This window comes from Miscanthus floridulus, chromosome 3 (assembly GCF_019320115.1).
Source record: "Miscanthus floridulus cultivar M001 chromosome 3, ASM1932011v1, whole genome shotgun sequence".
Classification (NCBI taxonomy): Eukaryota; Viridiplantae; Streptophyta; class Magnoliopsida; order Poales; family Poaceae; genus Miscanthus; species Miscanthus floridulus.
The window spans coordinates 126,373,457-126,397,821 of record NC_089582.1 but is presented as its reverse complement, the minus strand read 5'-3'; the positions used below and the strand labels follow the sequence as shown (position 1 = coordinate 126,397,821).

The window sequence follows — 24,365 nt, the reverse complement described above, 5'->3', positions numbered from 1 at the left end:
GTATGCCCTTTAGTGTGGATCGATAGCAGTAAGGTTTACCCTTGGTTTTTTGAGTTCCTCCTTTCTGGGATAACTCTGGCACATCACTCATAATAACTGCAGAATTGGATCCTGGCGGGGCAGTGTCTGTCGCAAGAGTTTCAGCTGATGCCGGTGCTGACCTGTTCGAAGTAGTCGAGGTCGCCTGCTACGATGACCCCATTGCTGGTGTCGGTTGGGGAGCAGCCCCCTGCGCAACTACCAGCGCCTCCCCCCTGGATCGAGTTTGGGAGAGGGGGTGGCCCTGCTGGTTGCTGCGGCATGTGGCTGCCTCCCAGCTCTTGCGACAAAGATGGTTGGTTGCGGGGGCGGCTAGGGTTTGGCCAGCCCCCACGACCTCTGCCTCCGTTGAACCCTCCTCCATTGCTGCCCTGTGGACTCCCGCCCCAGCCCCCGCCAAAGCCCTGGTTGAAGTAGCCGAAGCCACCATATCCCTGACCCCGGCCTCGACCACGCGGGGGAAACTGGTCGTGGCCACGGCCCCGTCCGTGTCCTGGGTCGAAACCCGGGTGAAACCCGGGGTTGTACCCCGCCCCCATTCCTCCTCCACGAGTGCCATGATCACCGCCATGACGTGAACCCTGCGCCGCCATTTGTTTGCCTGCTCGCACGACGTCTGCGAACGAAGGTCGCGATGGCGTCGTATACGCTGCTGGCGGCGGCTTAGTTAGGATAATAGCCGCTTCTATAATTCCTAAAAAAGCCGCTTCTATAAACCCATCTTAGCCATCTTTGAAAAGGAAAAGTTCTTTGGAGTAGTGTATTCTCCTACATTTTTCATTTCTGAAATTATAAGGTGCATGAATATCTAATATAACCGTAAACTTTCCCGTGCCTATATGCGAAAAATACCAAAATTTGTCCTCAAAACACGCACACTTTGTTGTACCTGGACAAGTCATCTTAGCGTCATGCCTATCGCTTCACCGAGACTCCAACACAATACGCCAGGGATCCACTGCACAGGTGGAGAGGAAACAAACAAACGGTAAAGCTCATGCATGCATCACTGCTTCACTACAGTTTAAGCTGCTGTTGGAGCAAAGCTGCTTTCCGAGGAGCAACGGAAACCTGATTCATATATACAGCTAGCTAGCCTCGGGCGATCCACGGTTGCCAATGCAAGCAGCAGCGCGCACGCCATCCTGCTCATGCGTCGCACGCCTGCGCACGCCTCGCTCTCCCACTTTCTCGGATCCCCCACTGCGTCCTCTCCTCCATGGCCGTCGCCTGCTTGCCGTGCTTCCCGCTCTCTGCCGCCGCCGCTTCCCCAGCTGTGCGGGTGGCCGCGAGGCCAAACCGGCGGCGACCACCCCGATGGACGGGTGCCGCACCGTCAGCAGGCCGTGGGGAGATGGACAGCGACGACAGCGGTGAGGCGTTGCCGCGAGGCCGTTCCGTCGTTGTGACTACCACGCCCGGCGCTGCAAAACTTTCTGGGAAGGGTATGTACTTACAAATAAATGGTCATCTGAAACGTACTCCCTCCGTTCCGTAAATTTTGCAATTGTAAGACCTAAGAGAGGTACCAATGCACCAAGGCAAATGACCAAAATACCCCTACTATTGCTCTGGCATACTAAACCAGAGTTCAGTTCCATAATCATTGCACAGGATATGGCCCTAGAAAAAATTGTAGCTGATGTTACAAATGTCTTTACACAAAGGTTGGCACAACATGGCCAGAAGACTCTGGAGACAAAGAAAAAATAAACAAAGCTTCCATGAACACTAGTTTGTGGCTGAGAATGATCCACGCGGCTGTCGGTCGTGTTTTATTTTAGCGTTCAAGAGACTTCCGTGACCTGAGGGAGAGCAGATGGCGTATAGGGTCTTTACGTGGGTCCCACTTGATGTGATAGCCTGTCATGATACTACTCTAGGATTGCAAAATTTGTGGGACAAATTTGAACTCTAAAATTGCAAAATTTACTGGACGGAGGGAGTACTAAGCTAGAATATCTAGGTTTTTTGGGAAGAAATTGAAAAGAGGTTTTTTTTTCTGAGCAACAATTGAAAAGAGATTAAATATTTGGTACTCATATATAGACTATGTTTGGCCCAGGGCGGCCCAACTACCATGGGCCGTCATATCTAGATCCAATAACTTAGGTAACCGCCATAGACCGCTATATCTAGGTATTTTTGGCGGATGTATGCGCTCACCTATTGACATCCTAAGTTTTGTTAAACCTTCGACCAATTTAGAATAGTGTCCCATGATTTTGAAGGTCAATTATATGCCTTTTATTTATATTTTTTATTTTATTTTAGAACAATTTATTTATGAGAAACCATAGAGTTTGTATGATTTTTACTACTCTTCTTAAAAAAAATAGTTGCCAATTCCCAGTTACACACATAGTATAATTTTTTTTTCTTCAAAGGCCTCCAATTTGATTTGTCTTCAAATCTAATTTGGGTAATTATTTATAAGATGAATACTACACTTCTCACAGTAACAAACATACTAAGTCGGGATACTAGGGTTTTGTTTGGAAAATCATAAAAATATATTAAATATTTGGTACTTGTAGACTCACTGCTATAAACAGATTTTAGGAGATAGAGCATTTTATTTTCAGGGACGGACTAAAAATTGTAGTGTCTCCTTAAGTATCTACTCGATTTTTAGAGACAACCAACCTATTTTAGAAGGCAATTCAATAAAGCCAGGCTGTAAATTGATTTACGAAGGCAAGCTTCTTAAGTGAGTTGTCTCTCTAAATCAATTAACAAAGATGGACTCCGTAAAAGTGTTGCCTACGGAAAATAGGCCCAAGTCCTATGAGGACAACCACCGCCAATACTATCTGGTCACAAATCCCCACAACCGCTGCCTCACACTCTTCTCTCGCCAAAACACCGTCGATCATAACTCCCATGGTCGTCGCTACCTACGCTCACTTCGTCTTCTTCGCCGGGTGCGTCTCGCATGGATGCGGCGTCAGAGACCTCAGCTCATCTCGAGTGTGGATCTTGGCCTGCCTTCTTCACTAGGGGCATCTCATCATCACCACTAGAGTTGCCTCGCGCAGCTGTGGCGGTAGGGCCTACATCTTGTTTTGTTTGCCTCAGCAGGAACGACTCGTGCAACCGTGGTGGCCAGCACAGGCGCAATTCTCTCCATCTTTCTGTAAGCAGACATCCTCAACATCGGTGCTAGGCAAGTGCATCTCCGACGGCCCAAACGAGGTCCAGGCCCCCTTCTCGATCCGACGAGCATAGGTGAGCCCATAATCTCTCTCACTCTTCCTTTTATTCGATCTCCATGGCTAGATTCTCTGTCTCCCTCTCTCTCTTCTTCAAAGTTCACAACACCAGATCTGGTTAGGGTTGGGCTTGAGGCGACGACGGCGAGGGAAACATCCACGATGGCAACCAAGCAACAGTGGCATTGGGTGGGCTTGGCAGGCTCTATGGCGAGCAACGGTGGGCTCCATGATGGGGCTCCATGGTAAGCAGCGACGGCGGGGCAACGACGGGCTCAATGTTGGGCTCAAGAACGGCCTCGGTGTTGGGCTTGCGGCTTTTTTGTTCTTTTAATTTCATTTATAGAGGCGGGGATGCCCACATATGCAAATATTGATTAACGGTGACTTTTTGTTGGAGTCATGGGGTGCTGCTAGCCTTTGTAATTTTTTACTATCTGTGAAAGACATTTATAGTAGGAGTGCTTATTTGGCTTGTGGCGAGATCAACCACCATGGGCCACTATATCTTGATCTACATTTTAGGTATCCTCTAGCTACCCTATCTACAACCTAAGTTGTTAAACTTAAAAAAATGGAATAGCACCACATGCTTTCGAAGGTCAAATATATACCTTTTGTTTATTTATTTTTTATCTTGGAATAATATCTTTAATATAAAGCCTAGAGTTCGTATAATTTTTACTTGTCTTCTAAAAAACCCTCACTTGTCATAGCTCTCCATAGACATTTTTTTCAAACCCCCTCCAACTTACATGATTTCTCTTAAAAATCGATTAGGGTAGATATTTATAAGATGAACACTACACTTCTCAGAGCTATTCATAGACAAACAACAAAAACCTCACTTTTCGTGCCAAACTCTGAATCCAAAAACGATTCCTTGTAGTCTATACTAGGCTAGGTCTTGGAATGTTATGCCCTGAGGCCGCTTATCTCCTACCTGATTCTTTCTTCTTGTTATAGTTCAAGTTCTTAGCATAGCGTCAATTCATCATGTGGAGCTCCATACCTGCTGGTTAGCTGGAGGTCTGTTTGGCATAACTCTAGCCTTGAGACCCATTCAAGATTTTGACTGGAGAATAAAACAATGTATATTTCAAACAAAAAGAAATCAAAATTTCTTGACTAAATATCTTTGATTGTTAATAGTTAGAGCTACAAGAATTTCTTAAACTAGGGATGCCTAGATCCAAAAAATTCTTAGAGTAGGAGCTATGCCAAACATAACCTCATGTGCCAACGTAGCTTCACCACCCTAACTAACAATATAATGGTCTCAGCCTCGTCTAGGGCTTCTTCATCCACTTCATGTGCCAAAGCCAAAGTGACTCTATAAAGGATTAGTGCAAGCATCAATCAATAAGCAAAGAGAAGAATTCTTATTATACACACTGGTTACTCTAGATGGGGATGACATGTCCTTGAAGGAGTTTGTTGTTATATCTCACCAATATTATCTAGATCCACTTAATATTGGACTCTTAGTGCAAACTTGTCCATTCCTCATCTCATAACTCAACATATTTCACATCCAAATAGCTAGTGGAAATAGATATTTCCTAGATGTTCTATTGAAACTTATGATATGCCACTCTTTATGAGTACACTCTATTATCTTCGATTTGCCTTTTCTATTCACATTTTCTAATCATACAGTTAAGTTTGACACAAATTATAAAAGTATCTTTGAACTTTAGGTTGGGTATGACTCTAAATACATATTTGGGCATGCCCACCAATCTAACCTCACCACCATAACTTTTCGTTTTTGCATCCTTTTCATATCATGTCTCCACCTATATTACTTCATCCCCCTCTTGTGTTCTTTCCCTTCATATTAGTTGCACCACCTGATAGGATGTTATTTTCAAGATTTATATGCTTGATACCATATACCATAAGAAAGAGAGAAAATAAATGAGATAGAAGTTTATAATAGTAAATCTAAATTACCACCCATATTTGGTAAATCCTCAACTTCTGGTTTACTATATAGACCATATGAGGGCTGAGGCTACAAATAAATTTGTGTTCACATAGAACAGTCATACATATTGTCACATACAAATGGTATCCTTACGCATCAAGAATGACACCCCTATGGGGCGTAACAAGGTCCTGTGATGTGTACAACCACACTAGCACCACATCTCCACCAAATCCTAACTATTGCCAAGGAGGCAGTTCTATGTGCGCACATACACTAGTTGGACATACGTGAAATCCATTCTCCACAACAAAAAGGAGGCAAACTCCATTTACCTCAATAGTGTGTTTCACTCATTGATTGGTTCTTGAGTCAATTCCCTGTGAGCCACGAATCATCACAAAATGCTCTGCATGCCACTAGAAAACATCACGTGACATTTGAACCATCGTTTTAGTTTTGTGTTTTGTACAGGCCACTATTGTCCTAAGACCATATAATCTGTATTAAGTAGAGGCTAAAAGGACCATCGTGCCCTTAGTTCACAACCAGAAACAAAGAAGATTTTCTCTATGTGCTATTGAGCGAAATGACAAGACAGGCATCCTAATGCCAAACTTGGCATTTTGGCATCAATATGGGAAATGATTTCATATTTAGTAGGGTGAGCTCACAACACTTTATGCATCTCTTCCTTCCTCTGGTTGGCTCTCTTCTCTGGACTTGTCTTTGTCTCAACTCCGGTCTCAAAGGTGACTATGTCACAAACATCTAGTAGTATCTAGAGGACGTCAAGGAGGGTCTTCTACCCCAATTACAATGTATTGTGCAACTCAAACAGGGCAATCACTAGAGAGAACTATGGATGTGTATTCTTAAAGTGCCCATAATTTTTTGTAAGCTTTTTTTGTTTGGCTCGGTATGGTTGCTCTCCACCTACACCCTCACTCTTAATGGAATTGCTTGTGATCTTATCTGTAGGCTGGAGAGTGCCAGTACTTTTAGTTGGAGGATATGATGAATTTCCCAAGTGAGCATGGCAGGGTGTTTCCTCATCAACAAGCAGCCAGGGTACAATTCTTGTTGCTATGGTACCATGTGTGGGAAAAGCAACAACTGATGTTACTACCACTGAAGTGATCAATGTTGTGTTGTTGGAAAGGCTAGCTAGGGGAGAAACTAGTCTATGTGGATATTCTTCTTCTTATGTATTCTATCTTCATGAAGTAGGTTAGTGTTGTAGTATCTGCACCTATCTTAGGGCTGATAGTAGTAGTAAGAGGCTCTAGTAGTAACCATGTAATGAATGAAAATTGTTCCCATTGATCTAAGAAAAATTGACAAACCATGAATTTTATGGCATTTCTATGCAATGATTCAACAAAGAGACTCATCAACAAACATGCATAAAGTCCACATAGTTGCAATTGCAGCATAAGATTCAACAAAGACATTTCAAACCAGAGATTCGTACATGAAGGCTAACTGGCCTAATGATTTGCACATGCATAAAGTCCACATATGTGTAGAGTATGATCAAATTCATACAAATAACATGTTCCAACAAAATTAAGTTTTTGTGACTATCTCATGCAAAATACAACACTCTAGGAAGAAGTTAGACATCTAGCTTCTTATTGCTTCTAGTGCACATAGCTGGGCTTTCAGGAGTGGACTGACCTCCTTTGCTTCTAGTGCACATTGCTGGACAACCTTGTGGAGTTGAAAATACTATCTTAGTCTTAATCTCCTTCTTGATTTTCTTGCCATTTCTAGCTTGCACTTTATTTTCCTTCTCCGCTATCTTGTTTGGTGCCTGGATTCCAAATTTTTCCCAAGGAGGAACAATGGCAAGTGGAATAAAATTTGAACATGAACCTGGTTTTTTGCCTTTTTCCAGCTTGCACTTTCTTTGCCTTCTCTGCTATCTTGTTTGGTGCCTAGATTCCAAAATGTTCCCAAGGAGGAACAATGGCAAGTGGAATAGGTTCAAATTTGTTTGAACCTAAAATCTAGCATCCTTGATGAACAAGTTGCAATTTAGAGGAAAAAGGGTTTGAAAGGTAGGTGTAAGTAATGGCATTTTGGGCTTGGCTACCACCACTAGGTTCTATAACTTGGGTGCTAGCATGAGAGGGTCCACTGGCTTCAATAGTTTGGCTATGATAGGTATTAGTACTAGGGGCTTTATCTGCCAAAGATGGTGTACAAGGCACATCTTCAAGGTAGAAAGGCAGATGTTTAGAGTTTAAAGCATTTGGTGAGCTCCATTTAGGAACAAGAATAGGAGGCTTACTAGGATCAAAGTACCCGATAGATGTGGAGACTAGAAATTTGATGCTTTCTAAATATAGCAACTAGGTCTTAGTCTATTTTAACTCCATTTGATCCTAGGATTCATACAAACATAGAAAAAATTCACTACTTTTGTATAGCCACTAGGGTATGTGGATAATATGTCATCAACAATGTCCTTGAAATTGACCATATCAAAATCTACAACTTTGTTGCAACTATATAATCTACACTCCAGTATAAAGATATTACCAAACAATCACATATCAAGGAAGAAACTTGTTTCTGGATCCATCCTACAGTCGCATATCTACACTCAGGTCACTTCCTACTAGCTTCCAAGTCACGAATCAACTTCAAAACCTAGCCCATCATTTGATTCCGGTTAGGATTCGCTCGATTAGGAAGGAGAATAGAGGGACTATAGGTTTCTGCTTTTGAATCGACCTTGCCACCGCCGGAATTCAGCTAGGGTTTCAGGGAGAGAAGAGATGGGGATGGGTGTGTGGAGGGAGGTGGAATAGCAGAACCACTCCCTCACTTGGTAGTCTCCTATGTAACCCAAATGGCCAAGGGCAAAACAACCATTTTGGAAATTATATGCTACTAGATCAAGAGATGATGGAGGAAATGGGTAATGGTGCTGACGGTTGTAGCTTAGAGAGAAAAAACTAGAAGGTATTTTTATAAGATTCAGTGGCTCATATGGAATTATTTCTTGATCCTTTGGTTGCATCATTAATAAGAAGGGATTTCTCAGCTTGCCTAGATAACCTAACCGACCATGTAGCTATTAGTTGGCCCTTCACTGAGAAACCTTCAATTTGTGGGATGTAAAAGCTAGTCCATCGCGTCAAAACCATAGCCCTCGTATGTGGCATTAGCATCCTTAGTCTACCACAAAGTGTGCCTTCGGCGCACTTGTTTCTATAGCAATCATCCACAATGTCATCCTATATTGAGCCATGACCGTATCTAATGGCCCTATTTAATTTACAGTTCTTAAAAAATCCTCTTTTGCCAATGTTCCAACCAAAAGTGTCCATTCCATATCTCCCGATCAAAATGGCTGCAATGGTCCTAGGAAACAGTCATATGAGACATGGTCCCAACTCATCACATGTGGTACAAGTTATCTTGAGCCTAAAAGAAAAAGGTAGGTAAACATGGAAGAAAATAAAATCATACCATGAGTTGGATTTGACCCAGGGGCATAGGTGGTAGGACCTTCGTATTTGGAGGCTACCAACCAAGGTTTGACACTAACTTGCAAAAATAAACTTTGCTAATAAACTCGGTAAGCTTTTAGACCTAAAAATGACATCTCTAATGGGATATACTTCCTCTATCCGAGAAAGCTGGACGCTATATGATTCCTAGGTGAGATTAGTGATCAAACCCAAATTACCCCTATACCCTTAGTGGAAGAATTAATATAGTCTTCTTTGTGGGACAAATTTTGAATGCTATAGTGTCTTTTATTTGGGCACAGAGGGAATACTCTACAAGTATGGGTCATGGAGAATACTCTATCAAGTTACTCTTTATTTTCTCACACACCTTAGTTATTGGGTTGCATACACCAAATTCTTAATGAGACAAGAAAAAACTACAGTTAGAACTTGGAACCAAGGAATAGTTTGGATAGTGAAGGTCACCAAGGATCAAACCCTAGATTTGACAATCTAACAAGGGTAGGTTTGTGCGTGCGTATGAGCTTTGCATCTATGATGTGTTACAAAAAATGTACGATGCATACTTAATCGGCCTATTCATTCGATATGTTCTTTGTGACAAGTAGTCTCTTATAGTTGTTCATAAAGATGAGTGTGCGTGCGCATGAGCATGAGCATCTACATCTTTATTATGTTTCGAGAACAGCTATGATGGCTATTTTATCAACATATTCATTCAATATGATCTAATAGTTTCTCTTTCCCTCTCTTATGTAGGGACATCGCCTTCACCTATTCGATCGTTGGATACTAAAATGTGTGATGTTTGTGTGGCATATGAGGTATAGCCTTGTGTAGGGTTTGTATGGATAAACCCACTCCCCATGTGGATTCACGTGGATCGGGAGATATTGAGGAGGGATCAGTTCATTTCTCTCTCTAATCCATATGTATTAGGAGCGAGCGCATTTATCCAAACTGGATTTGAAGTCTATATGAAGTTTTTGAACTAAAAAGTCTATATGATGTTTATTGCAACTTCTCACCCGAATCATAGGGATCACCTGGTACATTCATTGAGGCAGTTGTGCTTAAAGCTTTCTCAATGTGTACAGTAGTTCCCCACAAAAGGTTTGAAGCTGCACTTGAGGTTGTCGTGCTTATAATTGAAGGACCGGAAACGGCGACCAAAGGGGGGGGGTGAATGGGAGCCTCAAATTTCTTTCGAAATCTTCGACCACTGTCCCAATATCAATCCCCAAAAAGCATACACGATAGACTTGATGACCACGACCCTAGAGAAGGGTGGATGCTCCCTTAGAACACAGCGGGTCACCACAAAGCAAACGGAACACAGATCGGAGCCCAAACGAGCAAACTCCCAAAAGAAAACAGCACTGCCCCTGCAAATATCGGACACGTCCGGTATTATATCGGACACGTCCGGTATTTTCGGACACGTCCAATATGATCTCGGACACGTCAGGTATTTTCAGCAGCAAGCTGACCAAAAGAGAAAAATCCAAAACCCCGTCAAACGGTGTCCAAAAATCATGAAATTTTAACCATAGCTCTTTAGACACCAAGGGAAGATCTCCACCAAATTTCAGCTCAAAACTCCAAAGTTTGAAATATCGGACACGTCCTAGATCATATCGGACGCGTCCGGTATGAGCGAGCAGTTTCTCGGGAAAAAATCAAATCAAGTCATAACTTGATCAAATCAACTCCAAATGACTTGAAAGGTTCACAAGCGAGTAGAAAGGCAACCTCTAAAGGATCATGGCCCAAGACAAACTCTACCTCCGTGAATTGAAGGAATTAAAGAATCCCCCAAAAAATAGGCCAAGGACTAAAATTGCCCGGATCTGCGATCTTGTGAGGAATTAGTGGATTTCCTTCGGTGGAAAGCTTCTACTCATGTCATTGATCGATCCAAGGCAACAAGAACGAACCAAAACCATCCCAAAACAAAGAAACGAGAGGGGAAACAAGAAGGGACAAAAGGAGCTCGTGAAGAACACCAAAATCACATCAAGAACACAACTAAATCATGAATCCCGGAGGGCATACGGTGGTTACGGCCACCGATTCCTTCAAAACCAAGTCACAATTTGAGTTGTGGACCTCTCTCATACATGGGAGCAAACTAGAGGAAGAAACCCTAAAGGAGAAAATGAGAACTAGAGGAGGTGAGGGAGATGGGGGCTCCCTTATCCTATTTAACAGGGCTATTACACATTTCCAGTTTTGCCCCTGGATACAAATGAGTTGAACCGCTAGGCCCAAGGGCGTTGTTGTCCAACCCGGTGTAATCTTGATTCGACGGCCACCGCGCCTTCTCATCGGTAGCTTCGCCTCGACGCGAACTCCCCGATGCCGCCACGTGCCGTTCGTCCCTCCTCGGAACCTCCGCCCGGGTTTTGAGGCCCAAACCCATAAACCGTCCATCCGATGGTTTTGAGGTCCAAACCATCAAACCGTCCGCGAGTAGCGTACTCCATATGCGTCCCCCACCATCCGACGCGTGTCACCGCCGTCCTCGACCGGCCGGCCCGCCAAGTCCTCCTGAGCCTCGCTCGACTCACGCGTCCGCCGTCTTGACCCGGTCAACACCGTCACTCCATGTCTTCTTGCACTTGTCGATGTCCCAAGTGTCAGCCACCGCGGCTAGTCACCCGGCCTCTGGGTCCCTCGGTCCAAGCCTCACGTTCGTCCTTCACCGCTCCCGGTCTGTCGGCACGGCACATCCTCCTTGACCTTCACCTCGCCGTCGACCACCGCATCCGAGCTCCACACCTGCACAACACAAGCCAAAAGACATGTCGCACACATAGCTTTCGCCATGGTAGGGTTAGTCACCACTCAACTTACTTCGTGGATCACATTGACAATCACTCATCACAAAACGAACACACAAGGGTACTTATCAACCTTGTGTTCGCAATAATTTATAAAATTTACATATCTCATCTAAGGTCTCAAAAAATCTAATAGTTCTCTCATGCATTTGCTAACTGATAGGCTGTCGAGTCTTCACTTGCATCAGAGCTATGACATACTTCTTAGTCACGATTTGCAAATTGTGCAAGAAGTACAAATGGATGTAGACCTATGTCTTCTAGCTTTACCTGGAGTGCATAAGGATGATTTGAAGACAATTTTCAGCCATCCACAGGTTATGATAAAAACCAAACATTCATATGCATTTCATGTGAAAAAAACTACCGGAAAGACCAAAATCAGAGCACACTTAGTCTTGACAATGCATTATGTTTCAATCTCTTCCTCATATGTGAGTATTGTATGCAGTATCTTGCTCAATGCGAACATTCCATTTCTAATTTAAGCGTTTCAAAGAAAGATGTGGATCGTGGAGCTGCTGGTGCTGAGGTACCTAATAAAAACATTCCATGGTCCTTTTCATATGTTATATTTCGGATATATGATTCTGAATACCTCTTTTGCAGATTATATCCAAGCAGAATTTAAGGGATTCTCGAGTTATAGGCAGTGCTCGAGCAGCGGAATTATATGGGCTTAACATCTTGGAATGCAACTTTCAGGTAGTAAAACCTTTTTTTGGCATTTATGTGAAGTTTAGAGCTTTTCCAATAGCCCGTGTACATAATGGTGGGTATCTGCGAAAGGGCCTTTAGTTGAGTTGGTTAGGTGGCTTGAGTAGCACTCCTCTGAGGATTTTCTCTCTATTTCTATAAATTAAAAAGAAGAGTAAAATACACCGGAGGTCCATTAACTTTCGGTGAAATGTCATTTAGGTCCATCAACTTTGAAACTGCATGTTTGGGTCCATTAACTTTCGTTTTGTGTCATCTAGGTCCATCAACTTTGACTCATGCATTTTTGGTCCATGAACTTTTAAAATGGTTCACTGCAGGTCCACGCATGCATACACGCACGTTGACTTTTTGCGTCGGTGGAGCCATGCCTGCACTCGCCGCCAGTTTCGCTTTCACCTTCACCCAAGTACTGTAGGAGAGGAGTAACTAAGTACTACTGTAATTACACATTGAGAAGAAGGCCGTGAGAAGCCCATGCTGGTGTACGTCTCCCATGAGAAGCGGCCCGGGTTCAACCACGAGAAGAAGGCTGGCGCCATGAACGAGCTGAACGCTGCTCCGCCGTGATCTCCAACTCGCCCTTCATCCTCAACCTGGACTGCGACCACTACATCAACAACTCGCAGGCGCTGCGCACGGGCATCTGCTTCATGCTCGGCCGCGACAGCGACACGGTGGCGTTCGTGCAGTTCCCACAACAGTTCGAGGGCGTGGACCCCACGGACCTGTACGCCAACCACAACCGCATCTTCTTCGACGGCACGCTCCGGGCGCTGGACGGCATGCAGGGCCCCATCTACGTCGGCACCGGGTGCATGTTCCGCCGCATCACGCTCTACGGCTTCGACCCGCCGAGGATCAACGTGGGCTGGAGCTCACCACCAAGGCCGCCGTGGCGAAAGGCAAGCACGGCTTCCTGCCCTTACCGAAGAAGTCGTACGGCAAGTCGGACGCGTTCGTGGACACCATCCCGAGAGCGTCCCACCCGTCGCCGTTCGTGGACGCAGACGAGGCCGCCGCCATCGTGTCCGACGAGGCGACCATCACCAAGGCCGTGGCGGTGTGCACGGCGGCGTACGAGAAGAAGACCGGGTGGGGCAGCAACATCGGGTGGGTGTACGGCACGGTGACGGAGGACGTGGTGACGGGGTACCGGATGCACATCAAGGGGTGGCGGTCCCGCTACTGCTCCATCTACCCGCACGCCTTCATCGGCACCGCGTGGCGAGCTCCGGCGGCCGTGCATGTGCACGTGGCTGCCCGCACGGGCTGCATGCGCGTCAGGTCAGGGTAAAACAGAGCGGCGCATCATCACTCAGTAGTCATCAGTAGTGCCGGACGCGTGCCACTGCCGACTTGCCGAGTTTGTGCAGTAAGTAGTGTCGACGACGCGGCGGCGGCTTCTTCAGTGACCTTCAGTGTCTGAAGTGCCGGACGCCGGTGAAGACGAGGGCCACCCCGTACTTGTTGCAGCAGTCCACGGCGTCCTGGTCCCGGATGCTGCCGCCGGGCTCCGCGATCAGCGATGCCGCTCTGGCACGCCTCCTCCACCGCATCGTTCCAAGCTGCATCATCATTCCGGTTCAACAACACATTAATTAGCTAATAGGAGTAAATAACAAACGCTGTTTTTAGTGTTCTTTGTTGCATCCAGAACCATGTGATTGCTTGCTTCTACGTACGGTTCAGGAACAAGATAAAAATTGATCGAAATCAACTAGTACTCGATAAATGCTTCAATTCCAATTTTTAAGCCAGCACTTTTTGGTTTCTTTTTCCCTTACCAAACGGGAAGAAGGCATCGCTGGCCAAAGCAGCTCCCATGGCATCCTCCCCTGCCTTCTTGAAAGCAATCCTCAGGCTCTCCCGCCGGTTCGGTTGGCCACTGCCCATGCCCAGCATGCAATTGTTCTGCAGAGACCAGCCATCATCAGGCACAGAATCAATAGACTGTACAGCTAGCTATATCGCGCTCCCCACATAACCTAAAAGGTATGCATGCGTGCACTACTGACCTTAGCGATCACAATAGCGTTGCTCTTGACGTGTGACGCAGAGGCACGCGAATTTCGCGTCCGAAAGCTCACTGCACCTAGGAGTCCTCTCTGACATTTTTGTGAAGGTGATGTCTTCCGGGGTCAGATCGTCCGACTCTTGAGCCAACCAGCCGCCAGTCACCTGTCGCAGCGACAGCATTCCTTTCCCGCTCCTCTTCGCCTCCAGGATCCTCAGCGTCTTGGATTTCGCAAGAGGTACGAGCTCTACGGCTGGCCCTGAGGGACCGAGCAACCAGCCGCCGCCGCCTAGCATCGTCATGCATGCACATACCTGCCCTGATGATGATGATTCGAGCACGAAACACACATGCATGCCCGGCAGACGAGCGACGGCGGCGAGTGCAGGCATGCCTCCACCGACGCAAAAAGTCAACGTGCGTGCATGCATGCGTGGACCTGCAGTGAACCATTTTAAAAGTTCATGGACCAAAAATGCATGAGTCAAAGTTGATGGACCTAGATGATACAAAATGAAAGTTAATGGACCCAAACATGCACTTTTAAAGTTAATGGACCTAGATGACATTTCACCGAAAGTTAATGGACCTCCGGTGTATTTTACTCTAAAAAGAATATAAAAAGTCTCTTAAAGTTGCTCTTGCAATGAGTTTTGGGTAGCAATGGCAATATACATACCGTTTTATCTTATTGATTGATTTTCCTTTTATCTGTTTCCTCGATGTTGCGCAATCATGATTCACTGAACAAGTATATATTTTACATTGTTCAAAACATATTATTTTCTCTTTAAGATTTCTTTGTGTTTCTGTCAGAAGAATTTACTTGACCTCCGGTTATAAAATTGGTTCATTTGATCGGAGAGGCTGCCTGACAGAGATCAGTTTGGCAGGTTATCTGGCTGCCGTATACTGATAGGCCGCCACGGCGCCAAGCATAAGCTGCATAACCTGCAAAACGTTACGTTCAGGGTTTATACCAGTATAGTGTGGCATGGAACTGAGGTTAGGCACGTGTAATCTGTAGCGACATTTTTGCTACTTCCATCCCGCAAAGAGCGACATTATATTTTTGCTTTGTGTTAAGTTAAGCTTATGTCAAGTTTCATTAAATTATAGATAAGAGTATCCACATTTATGGTACCTTTTGTGTATGATTGATATGTATAAGTTTTATTTGAAGTTTTCTATATACTACTTCCCATCCAAATATGGGAAAACTATATTGACTTCAAGCCTCTATTCGGTTGGTCTATAAGCCGCTTGTGCTGATTTGTACGGCTGATTTATTGGGAGAGAAAAATACTATACCATAGCTGATAAGCCGGCTTATAATGGCAGCCGAATAGAGGAAAACATTTCTGCACCCTTTGGAACATAGGAAATTTTCATATTTCCTGCATCTTTCCTGTGATAATGAACTAATTTCTATGAAATTTCTGTTATTGTGAGATTCTGCATTCCAAAAGGGCTCAAAGATCTTTCTTTGGTATATTTTTCTTTTTGTCAGATTGCGCATATTTTTTTCTGACAAATATTGCCAGGAACTCTTCTTAACCTGACAGGTTTTGGTTCATGTTCAGCTTCATCTCATTCAGAAATCTAACACCATCAAGACAAAAATGTTGCAAGATGAATCACCCAATGTCACAAAGTACCTGGTATTGGCAAAAACTGCTAACCTTCCCAAAGAACACGGTCAATAAAAGGTTTTTTTTTTTTTTTGCTATGTTAGTAAAATCAAATACATTTTCGTATCAGGTGTTCAGTGATGAAAATTATATACGTTAAATTGTTAATATTCTATATCAGACAAGCGTTGTTTTCGGTCTCCAAGAAGAACCTGGAACACTTTACAAAGCTATAGAGGCATTTTGGAAGAGGGGTATAAATTTGACAAAGGTGATACTGGAACAGTTTGTCTTGAATTTTCAAAATTGTTACAGGATTCCTTGTTCTGAATCATTTGCTTTCTATTTGCTCACCTGAAGATTGAAAGCAGGCCAAACAGAGGCAAACCAATGAGGACTCGCGGAACTGAAAAGTATGCTATTATACTTTCAGCATAGAACTACTACTATTTTTTTCAGGAATATAGAACTACTACTATGTCTTCCTGTTAAATAATCATCACTTGAATATGCTATTTTGGGGCTGGAATCTCTGTGAATGGTTCCTCTGGTTATTCTCTTTCTCCTGTTTAATTAATTCTCACCAACTAAGGGCCCGTTTGGCACGGCTCGCAGCGGCTCCGGCTTATCTGACAAAACACTGTAGCAACACTGTAGTAAAAACGGTTTTCTCCCTCCTTCCCTCCCCTCTCACTGACATCGGCGCTGTTCATCGAAGCCGGAGAAGCCAGTTTTCCTGGCTTTTCCCCGCGCGCTACAGTTTTTACTACAGTGAGACAGAAAAGTAGGAGATAGAAAACCGGCTTTTGCTACAGCGTTGCTACAGTATTTTGTCAGATAAGTCGGGGCCGCTGCGAGCCGTGCCAAACGGGCCCTAAGTTATCCTCTGATCTGATCCTGTTTGCATTTATCTGTGCTGATACATAAATTCCGTTTAGAATTACTACGTGAACTCACGAACCTAAAGAACAATCGAGGGGGTTACTATGTGTGTCTGACGAAAAGAAATGGAACCAAGAACTTCTGCTTATGCTTCTCTTCTGCAATAAAACAATAGTTAGACCAGCCTGAAACACCATTCTTGTCTTGCTGCTGTTTATATAAGGAACATGTCTTAAGTATTTTTCTTCCCTTTTCAACAAATAACGAAATGCTGTCAAGGGATCGTCGGGGCATATCTCATGTTCCTCCACTAGATACATCGATGGCATCTCCCAGTCTCATCAAATTCAGCGTCTTGGTTGCAGGCAGTTCAATTACATTTTCTACGTCGATTTCGAAGCATCGACTGCAGATGTCCGTGCACAAAATGACTTGAAGTATCTACAGGTTAGTCATTAGTGCTGTGTCATCTGCATGCTAGTAGTAGTACAATCGAGGGATGATACGATTTACATCCTATCCATCTTCTGAAACATGCTACTATATGCAAACATTTTTCAAGTGAAATGCTAAGCCTAAGCACATACTGGTAGTGTTTGCGTCCTTCTGTCAGGCTATTAACCCAAGGGTACATGTGTTTACAGGAAATTGCAAGTTTCCTGCGTGTCCTTGGCTGCTATCCGTACAGCACAACAAGCTGAACTGCTGCATCAAGCTGTCTCGGTTGCTCCATCTTGAAGACCGAGATGGTTGCTATTTCCGCTCGAGTTGATTTATACTTAATAATTCCGATGGCATCCCAGCTGTAGTTCCATGTTGAAATAATGAGCACCAGTGTTCAGTGCAAGCAGATTTACTGTAATCGAACCTGATTGCTGCTACCAGATGTTTGGTTTCATGCAAAAGTTCTGGTGAAGTTTCATGCTTCAGATCGGTGTTTTGAGATAAATATACAGTATGGTGCAATTCGATTTCAAACAGAACATAAGCAAAATAAAATAAAAATAAAAAGGTGTTGGTTGGGAGCGATTTCCATGTGCTGTATCTGAAAGCAGCAAAGCACGTGCATGATCAATGTATTCCTGGAAAGCAGCATGATCCTCTATTGTGTGATGTGAGCTGGGCGCGTGTGATGCATGGTTCATCTATTGTGCAGGCCTATCTGTGCTGTGCGCATCATGGCAATAATGCTTCCGCTACGCCTGCTGAACACGTCGTTTCGCATGCGATGCGACATGCACCCCTGTGTTTGTGTATGCCGGCATTTTGAAGGGCAAAATCATTGGGGGAGGCGGGAGGGGCACGTTACCGTGCGTGCATGTCTGCCACAACACAAGCAAATTCTACAGATGACTCATGGACCAGCCTATTATGCTAGGATTCATCTTGTTGTTACGGCAGTAGTATCAGCGACATTTGATTGATTGCAACATGTCCGGTATGATTTCATATAGGATCGCTCATAATCCAATGCCATCTTATTAGGGCCTCTTTGGCACGGCTTATGCCGGCTTCGGCTTCATCTATTTTGCGCAAATCGAGGCACGGTATCGTGAAGCCGTTTTGTAAGCCGGGGTTAAAATGAACTAGAAGCCGGAAAAAGCCAGTTTTTCTGGCTTCACCGGTGAAGCCGTTTTGGATGAGCCGTACCAAAGGGAGCTTTAGTATATCTTACTACCTTATTATTACACTTCTATATCTATATATAAACCAGAGACGTACACCGTGTTCGTAGTTTGTGTGGTTCTATCTATATAAAGGCGTTATAAACAGTAAGGTATATTGTATATGTTGCATATGAGCATGTATGTATGTAGCAAACACAGCCAGAAAAACATCTTGAAATTTGAAATGGAGGGAGCAATAAAAAGAAAAGGCAGGCCGCTGAAACACAAAGCACATGAAATTTAGCCCACAAATCCAGTATCCAACCCTAAAAACGGCCCAACGAAAATACAGCCCAAACTGGCCAAAATTCAAACCATCCCGCCCGTGTGACGACGCATTCTCTCTAAAAAAAACGCATTCTCCCCCTCTCAAAAGGATTAACCGAGGTCACCAAAACCCCTCTGGTCGACCCGCTTTCTGGCCCACCGGTCAGTCTGTGCCGCAACAGCAGGACGCCATCCCCTACCAACAGTTCTTTTTTATATATACCCAGCCGCCCATCTCCAACGTCTCTCTCCAGCTCGTCTCGCCTCCTCTTCTATCCCACACCGCCGGGCGATCTAGGGTTCCCCCACCTGCCACTCCGATCGACCGCAGGCCTCAGCGCCGCGGAGATGGAGGCGCTTTCCCTCATCGACGTCTCCGCCGAGGACGATCTCCTCTACGACCTCGCCTCACCGGCCCCGCCGCGTCCCGATCCGCCCCACGCAGGTGAGGTGTTCCGCCCCCATTTCGGGAGGATTTCCTCGGGAGGAATCGCGGGATTGGTGCCTTCTGTTTCGATTGCGATTCGTGGATCTGACGGGAGACGATTTTCCTTTAGGGTCTCTGGTGGGCGCCGGGGCGACCTCCGTTGGTTCTCCGTCTGCGGCGGGCCGTGCTGCGGATCCGGACGGTGTGATGGTGGAGCAGGCGCCCCCTGAACAGACGGAGTCCCCGGAGCAGCGCAAGGCCAAGAAGGGGGTAAACCTCCGCAAGAGCTTGGCTTGGGACAGCGCCTTTTTTACCAGTGAAGGTTTGCTTCAAATTCATGAATCGTGATCCAAATTCTATCTATTTTGTGAAATTATCGTCTCTCGTTATAGACTCGTGCCTGTTAAATTCTATCCTTGTCTTTTTGCTGCTACTACTGCCTGGTTCTTAACTCACTTAGAATCGGTTTCATTTCCTGCATTATTAACCTGTACTGATGTTTAATATATGTTACTTAATTCTCTTGGCTCCCTGAAATACACGAATAAGAAGTGGAAAGATTAATAAAATAACAAAGTGAGCTGAATTACAGCGAATAAAAACAAGTTGCAATGTTTCATTATGCAACTAATGTAGGCTTCTACCTTTCCTGTAGAACTCAAAATGTGTGTTGTTGTCCAGAATAGTAAAAATGCAAGATACAGGAACATGCCATGTTGTGTCCACACTCCACACAACTGTTGAGGTAGATGCAGCCTCCTTTTACAAACGAAATGAAGTATGCATGTTACATGGATTGGTATTGTGCCTTCGTGTATAAAATACTTTTCTATTTCTAGATGACCTGCCCTATTCTATTAACTAAATATGGGCTTCCAGGAAGTCTGCAATTGATGCATTTCTCCGGTATGCCTCCCATAATATATGTTAGGCTTTTTCCCTTACCTTGGGCACTTCTTAAGAGCGCTTGGAAAAAGAATAACCTGAAGGAAGTAGATTAATTATGGATTCACCGATCAGCACCAAGAAATATGCATAAGATTTATCCATTGATTTTACCTGCATGTCAACATTTTTCATTAAATAACACAAGCTTGTACAGACAGTACCAAGTACCAGCGGGCAGCAAACCTAGCCTCAAACTGCATCTCAATGCATATGCATATGACCTGCTTGCAAAATAAATTGAGCCTATGCATTTTTAATTTCACTTCTAAAGTAAGAAATTTCATGGGCACTTGGTTTTTTCTTGTAAAAATGAAACCATCTCTGAGTACCATTAGTTCATTTATTATCTTTACTTCTCTGAGCATTTTTCTCAAACACATGCTGGATACAGGCAACTACTGCAGAACTGTGAGCATTTAATTACTATATGCCCTGTTTTTAATGCATATCCTACAACAGATTTGTTGTCAATACGTAGTTCACATACAATTTTTTGATCTCCTGGCTTTCCAGAGAAGTATGAGTTTGATAGCTTTTTGTTCAAATGAGTTGTGAGAAACTGATTAGAAAATCTTGCTGTTCTTGCGAGTTTCTATGTGGATACTGTTACAAGATTCAATGATATGTTTTGAAGCTTGGTTTTTTGACCTGGTCACTTATGCAGAACTTACTAACATCCGAGATCAAATGAAACTTTTTTTTTAATGTGGTACAACTCGGTAAAAATGTCTGCTAGAGTAAATCAAAGAATTTTATTGAGTGTGTCTTAGGTTATGAACCAAGATTATATGGTGGTTAATTAGGTTATTAGTGCTCCTTAGGAGTTCTCTAATATCCATGTGTCTGCACCTTGATCCTAGATCATGAAAAGAAAGACTCTTGCAGGAGAACTTAAATCTATCAGGAAGTGCCATGTGCATTGAATGAATTGCAGTAGATATTAAGCCATGAATTTAACTGAGGAAACATTTCTGTTCTGGAACTGCTGCAGTCGCTTGCTCTGGTAAACCTTGATGATGCAGATTGATAGCGACTCTTAATCTTTCCTGATCTTTGCAGGTGTTCTCGATACTGAGGAATTGGCCATTGTGAACAGCACGTTCCGTAAGACCCAGGGTTCCAGGCTGCCTGGAATCATGGAGGAAATGAGGAGATCAGGGGAATCAACAACATCAACTCTGGAAAGTGAAACCTGGGCAATGGAAAGCCTTGAGACTGAACTATTTGACAATGTGCGTGCTTCGATCCAGAGGTCCCTTGGCAAACCTGATAAAGTTCCAGGTCGGCCTGTTGCTGTCTCAAACACCCCAAAGGCCATAGCTAATGTACCTCGTGTTGCAGGTAACAGGCCTCAAATGCAGATGCAATGTGCTACTTAGCATCTAAAACTTTTAACTCTAGTGAGCTTTGCCTGCTGTTGGTAACTGACAAACATATTCTATTGTTCCTTCCAGCTAAAAAAGGTGTTGATCGGATGCCCCAGCCAAAGGTACGCTAACCCACTGGATCATTTGCTCAATCTCAAATTTCTGTAATCATTTATGATCACTGATTACATTTGCTTATCTTCAGATAAGGGTCCCTGTTTCGACAAGCCAAGGAGCTGGTGGCAGACAAAGGCCCCAAGTCACCACCAAAGAGCCTGTGGCTGCAAGAGTTGTATGTCCCCTGTTTGTAATTCCTTAATAATCATGACCATTGTAGTTCTTTAACCATTCACTCAATGACTAGGATGGCCTCGTGCTCTTGTTCGCAAGGTTAACTATTTTGTTCACTATATTTCTAATCATGGGGCTTAGCACAACTGGCTTCTTGCTAACAATAGTCATTTTCTTTTGAGCGACCAATTTCCTTTTTGCTTGTTTTAATTAAAAAGTTCCATCTTGTGCATTATTCTGATGTCAGTTTCATATTTACACTTTTTGCTTGAGTAGAATTTGTCAGGAGCTACAGAAGCAAAGATATCCTCAAAACCTCCTAGGTCTCTGCCAAGAGTTGCTATGATGAGATCATCAACTAATACATCTGTCATATCTGGGGTTTCAGACAAAAGAAGCAGCACTGGTGTGTAAATTGGCATGCATTTTTTGTTCACTCATAGTATTAATATAACATAAACCTAGCCTAATATGTACTTTTCTCTTTCAGGGGGTGCTGTCAACAGGCAGGCAGCTGGTAAAACTGCCAGTACTTCAGCTGGCCTGAGATCTGGCAGGGGTACAAAGTCTACTTCAATCTCAAGATCAGGTCCCTTCACATCAGCAACTTCTTCCCATGGTGTGTCGATGGACAATAAGCCAGACACAAAAACCAAACTAGCAACCCTAAGCAGCAAGAATAGGACTGCCCAGAGGGTCCCTGTTCGTCCAGGATCAAAATCTGATATCAGCAAAACTATTCCCTCAAGATCATCAGGGAACAAGATCCCAGCTAAGGGCCATGCTGACCGTGCATCACCAAGCATTTCACCTAGCAGCTCCATGGATAGCATGAGCTCTGTCATATCTGGGGCTTCAACCGCTTCCACCGTAGGGAGGATGAGCCATACATCTGAGAGTTTGAATGCACTGTCCCCATCCCTCAGGAAGAGCAATGACTGCCCTCCAACTCCAAAGCTTAGGCCTATTGTCACAGATGGACATTCTTCTGGAACAGCAGCATCTGGAGATAATTTAAAAGCTGCTGCAGAAATAACCAACCAGGGAAAAGGCTTTAAGCCATCAGGGCTTCGGAGGCCCACACCCAAGATTGGTTATTTTGATGCTGTATGTGCACTTTTTTTTATATTCCTTAACTTGCAATAATGGTGATTTCCTTTATTACTGTGCTTCTAACAATCTCGCTGTGTATGTCTCAGGAGAAATACAATGACCAAAACATTGGTCAACAGGTACAACCGCAACCTTCAAAGATCCAATGTCTACCTGGCACACCAAAATCTCAGAACATGAATGTGAATGCCACACCAGCTACCTACGGCCAACAGGAATCAAAAAGGACAGCAGCACCTCATGAGGAAAACTGTGCTTCCAAAAGTAAGGTGGTGAAGCTGCTGCCTCTTATGGTGGAAGTAGAGCCTTTTAAGGTGGCCGAACCAGCTTCACACCTGACTGATCCACTTGTGGCCAGACCTGAAGCTGTATGTGCATTTTTTAAAAATGTTGTTTCCCTTGCAAAATATCCTATATCAGTATGATTCTAACTATCTTGCTGTGCATGTACAGGCGCAACCACAATCCATGGAGGTCCAGTGCTTGCTACCCGCCACACCAAACTCTCATCCAACCTTTGGTCAGCAAGTATTAAAACCTATAGCAGCACCTCATGAGGTTAGTGCTTGCAAAAGTAACACAGCGAAGGCGCCTCTGAAAGCTGTGCAACTGGAATTAGAAGCTCCTCTAGAAGCTGTGCCAATGGAAGTAGAACCTTTTAAGCTGGACGAACCTGAAGCGTGCAGACACCTGGCCAGTCTGGTGAAACCCAAAGTACGTGCATTTCATTTTGTTGGAGTATCTTCTTTACCATCGAAGTGTAAGTGGAAATGTCCTATATTGATGTGCGTCTAACTATCTTTCTGTGTATGCTTTCAGGACAAATCCTTTGACCAAGACGCTGGAGGACTGCTGCATCAGCAACTTGTCGCCGAACCAGAAGCGTGCACGCGCAAGACTGAGACAGTGGTGGTTGCAGACTATTCAAAGGAGAACATCCCGGCTTTGCATCAGAATATACAAGCTAATGTCGATGCGAGTTCATTAGTTGATCTGCTGACCCAGAAGCTATCCTCCATTTCCCTTGGGGAGGCTACCCCAAACGTGGCCCCCAGGTCCTGCAGGGAATGAGGTTTGGATAGTATGCTGCTGGTTGTTTCTGATTACCCTCTTGTTATCTGTAGGCAACCGCAGCTGACGAGCCTAATTCCCTAAACCTGCTTGTGGTGTAAAATCCTTGTGCAAAGGGCTTTATAGAACTTCGTTTTTTCTATTGTATGCATGAACACCTGACCTCTGTCTATTGCCGGTTTGCAAGTAAAGTGTGTCTGGTAATACGTATTATTTTAGTTTGTTTGTCTCGGTTCTGCGATATTACTTAAATGTGCTTGTATAGCGATCTGTTTCTACTACCTTTAGTCCCAAAAAGAATATAATTCTAGGTTTGTACTAAGTCAAACTTATTATGTTTCCCTAGATTTATTGAAAATAGTATCAGCATATGTTTTGAAATATTTTGAGTATGAGAATATATTCTATAATTATGCCTAATAAATAGTATCAATAATCTCACTATAGATTAAACA

At 44.1% G+C, this 24,365-nt stretch overlaps 1 protein-coding gene, 1 long non-coding RNA gene and 1 pseudogene across 2 annotated transcripts; 2 read left to right on the top strand and 1 right to left on the bottom strand.

The window, feature by feature from the left end:
- The first annotated feature begins 1,258 nt into the window (after positions 1-1,258).
- LOC136544373 (arogenate dehydratase/prephenate dehydratase 1, chloroplastic-like) lies at positions 1,259-17,460 on the top strand (annotated as a pseudogene).
- On the bottom strand, positions 13,348-14,317 carry LOC136546823 (uncharacterized). The gene is made up of 3 exons (XR_010781434.1): positions 14,248-14,317; positions 14,017-14,143; positions 13,348-13,797 (listed from the first exon to the last, which is right to left on the bottom strand). It is a non-coding gene; the product is annotated as an uncharacterized lncRNA (long non-coding RNA).
- Positions 17,461-18,960: 1,500 nt separating the features above from the next.
- LOC136546822 (cell wall protein AWA1-like) lies at positions 18,961-24,134 on the top strand. The gene is made up of 10 exons (XM_066538796.1): positions 18,961-19,138; positions 19,251-19,442; positions 21,128-21,409; positions 21,523-21,557; positions 21,641-21,727; positions 22,003-22,132; positions 22,217-22,833; positions 22,926-23,207; positions 23,293-23,553; positions 23,659-24,134. The coding sequence occupies exons 1-10, from the start codon at positions 19,042-19,044 to the stop codon at positions 23,908-23,910; spliced, it is 2,235 nt and encodes a 744-aa protein (XP_066394893.1). The 5' UTR covers positions 18,961-19,041; the 3' UTR covers positions 23,911-24,134.
- Positions 24,135-24,365: the final 231 nt, after the last annotated feature.

Bases quoted from the DNA above. Each gene is read 5' to 3' on its own strand.
- LOC136546822 (XM_066538796.1), top strand. From the start codon at position 19,042: ATGGAGGCGCTTTCCCTCATCGACGTCTCCGCCGAGGACGATCTCCTC. The intron at 23,208-23,292 runs GTATGTGCATTT...GTGCATGTACAG, and splicing joins TTGTGGCCAGACCTGAAGCT to GCGCAACCACAATCCATGGA. The intron at 23,554-23,658 runs GTACGTGCATTT...GTATGCTTTCAG, and splicing joins CCAGTCTGGTGAAACCCAAA to GACAAATCCTTTGACCAAGA.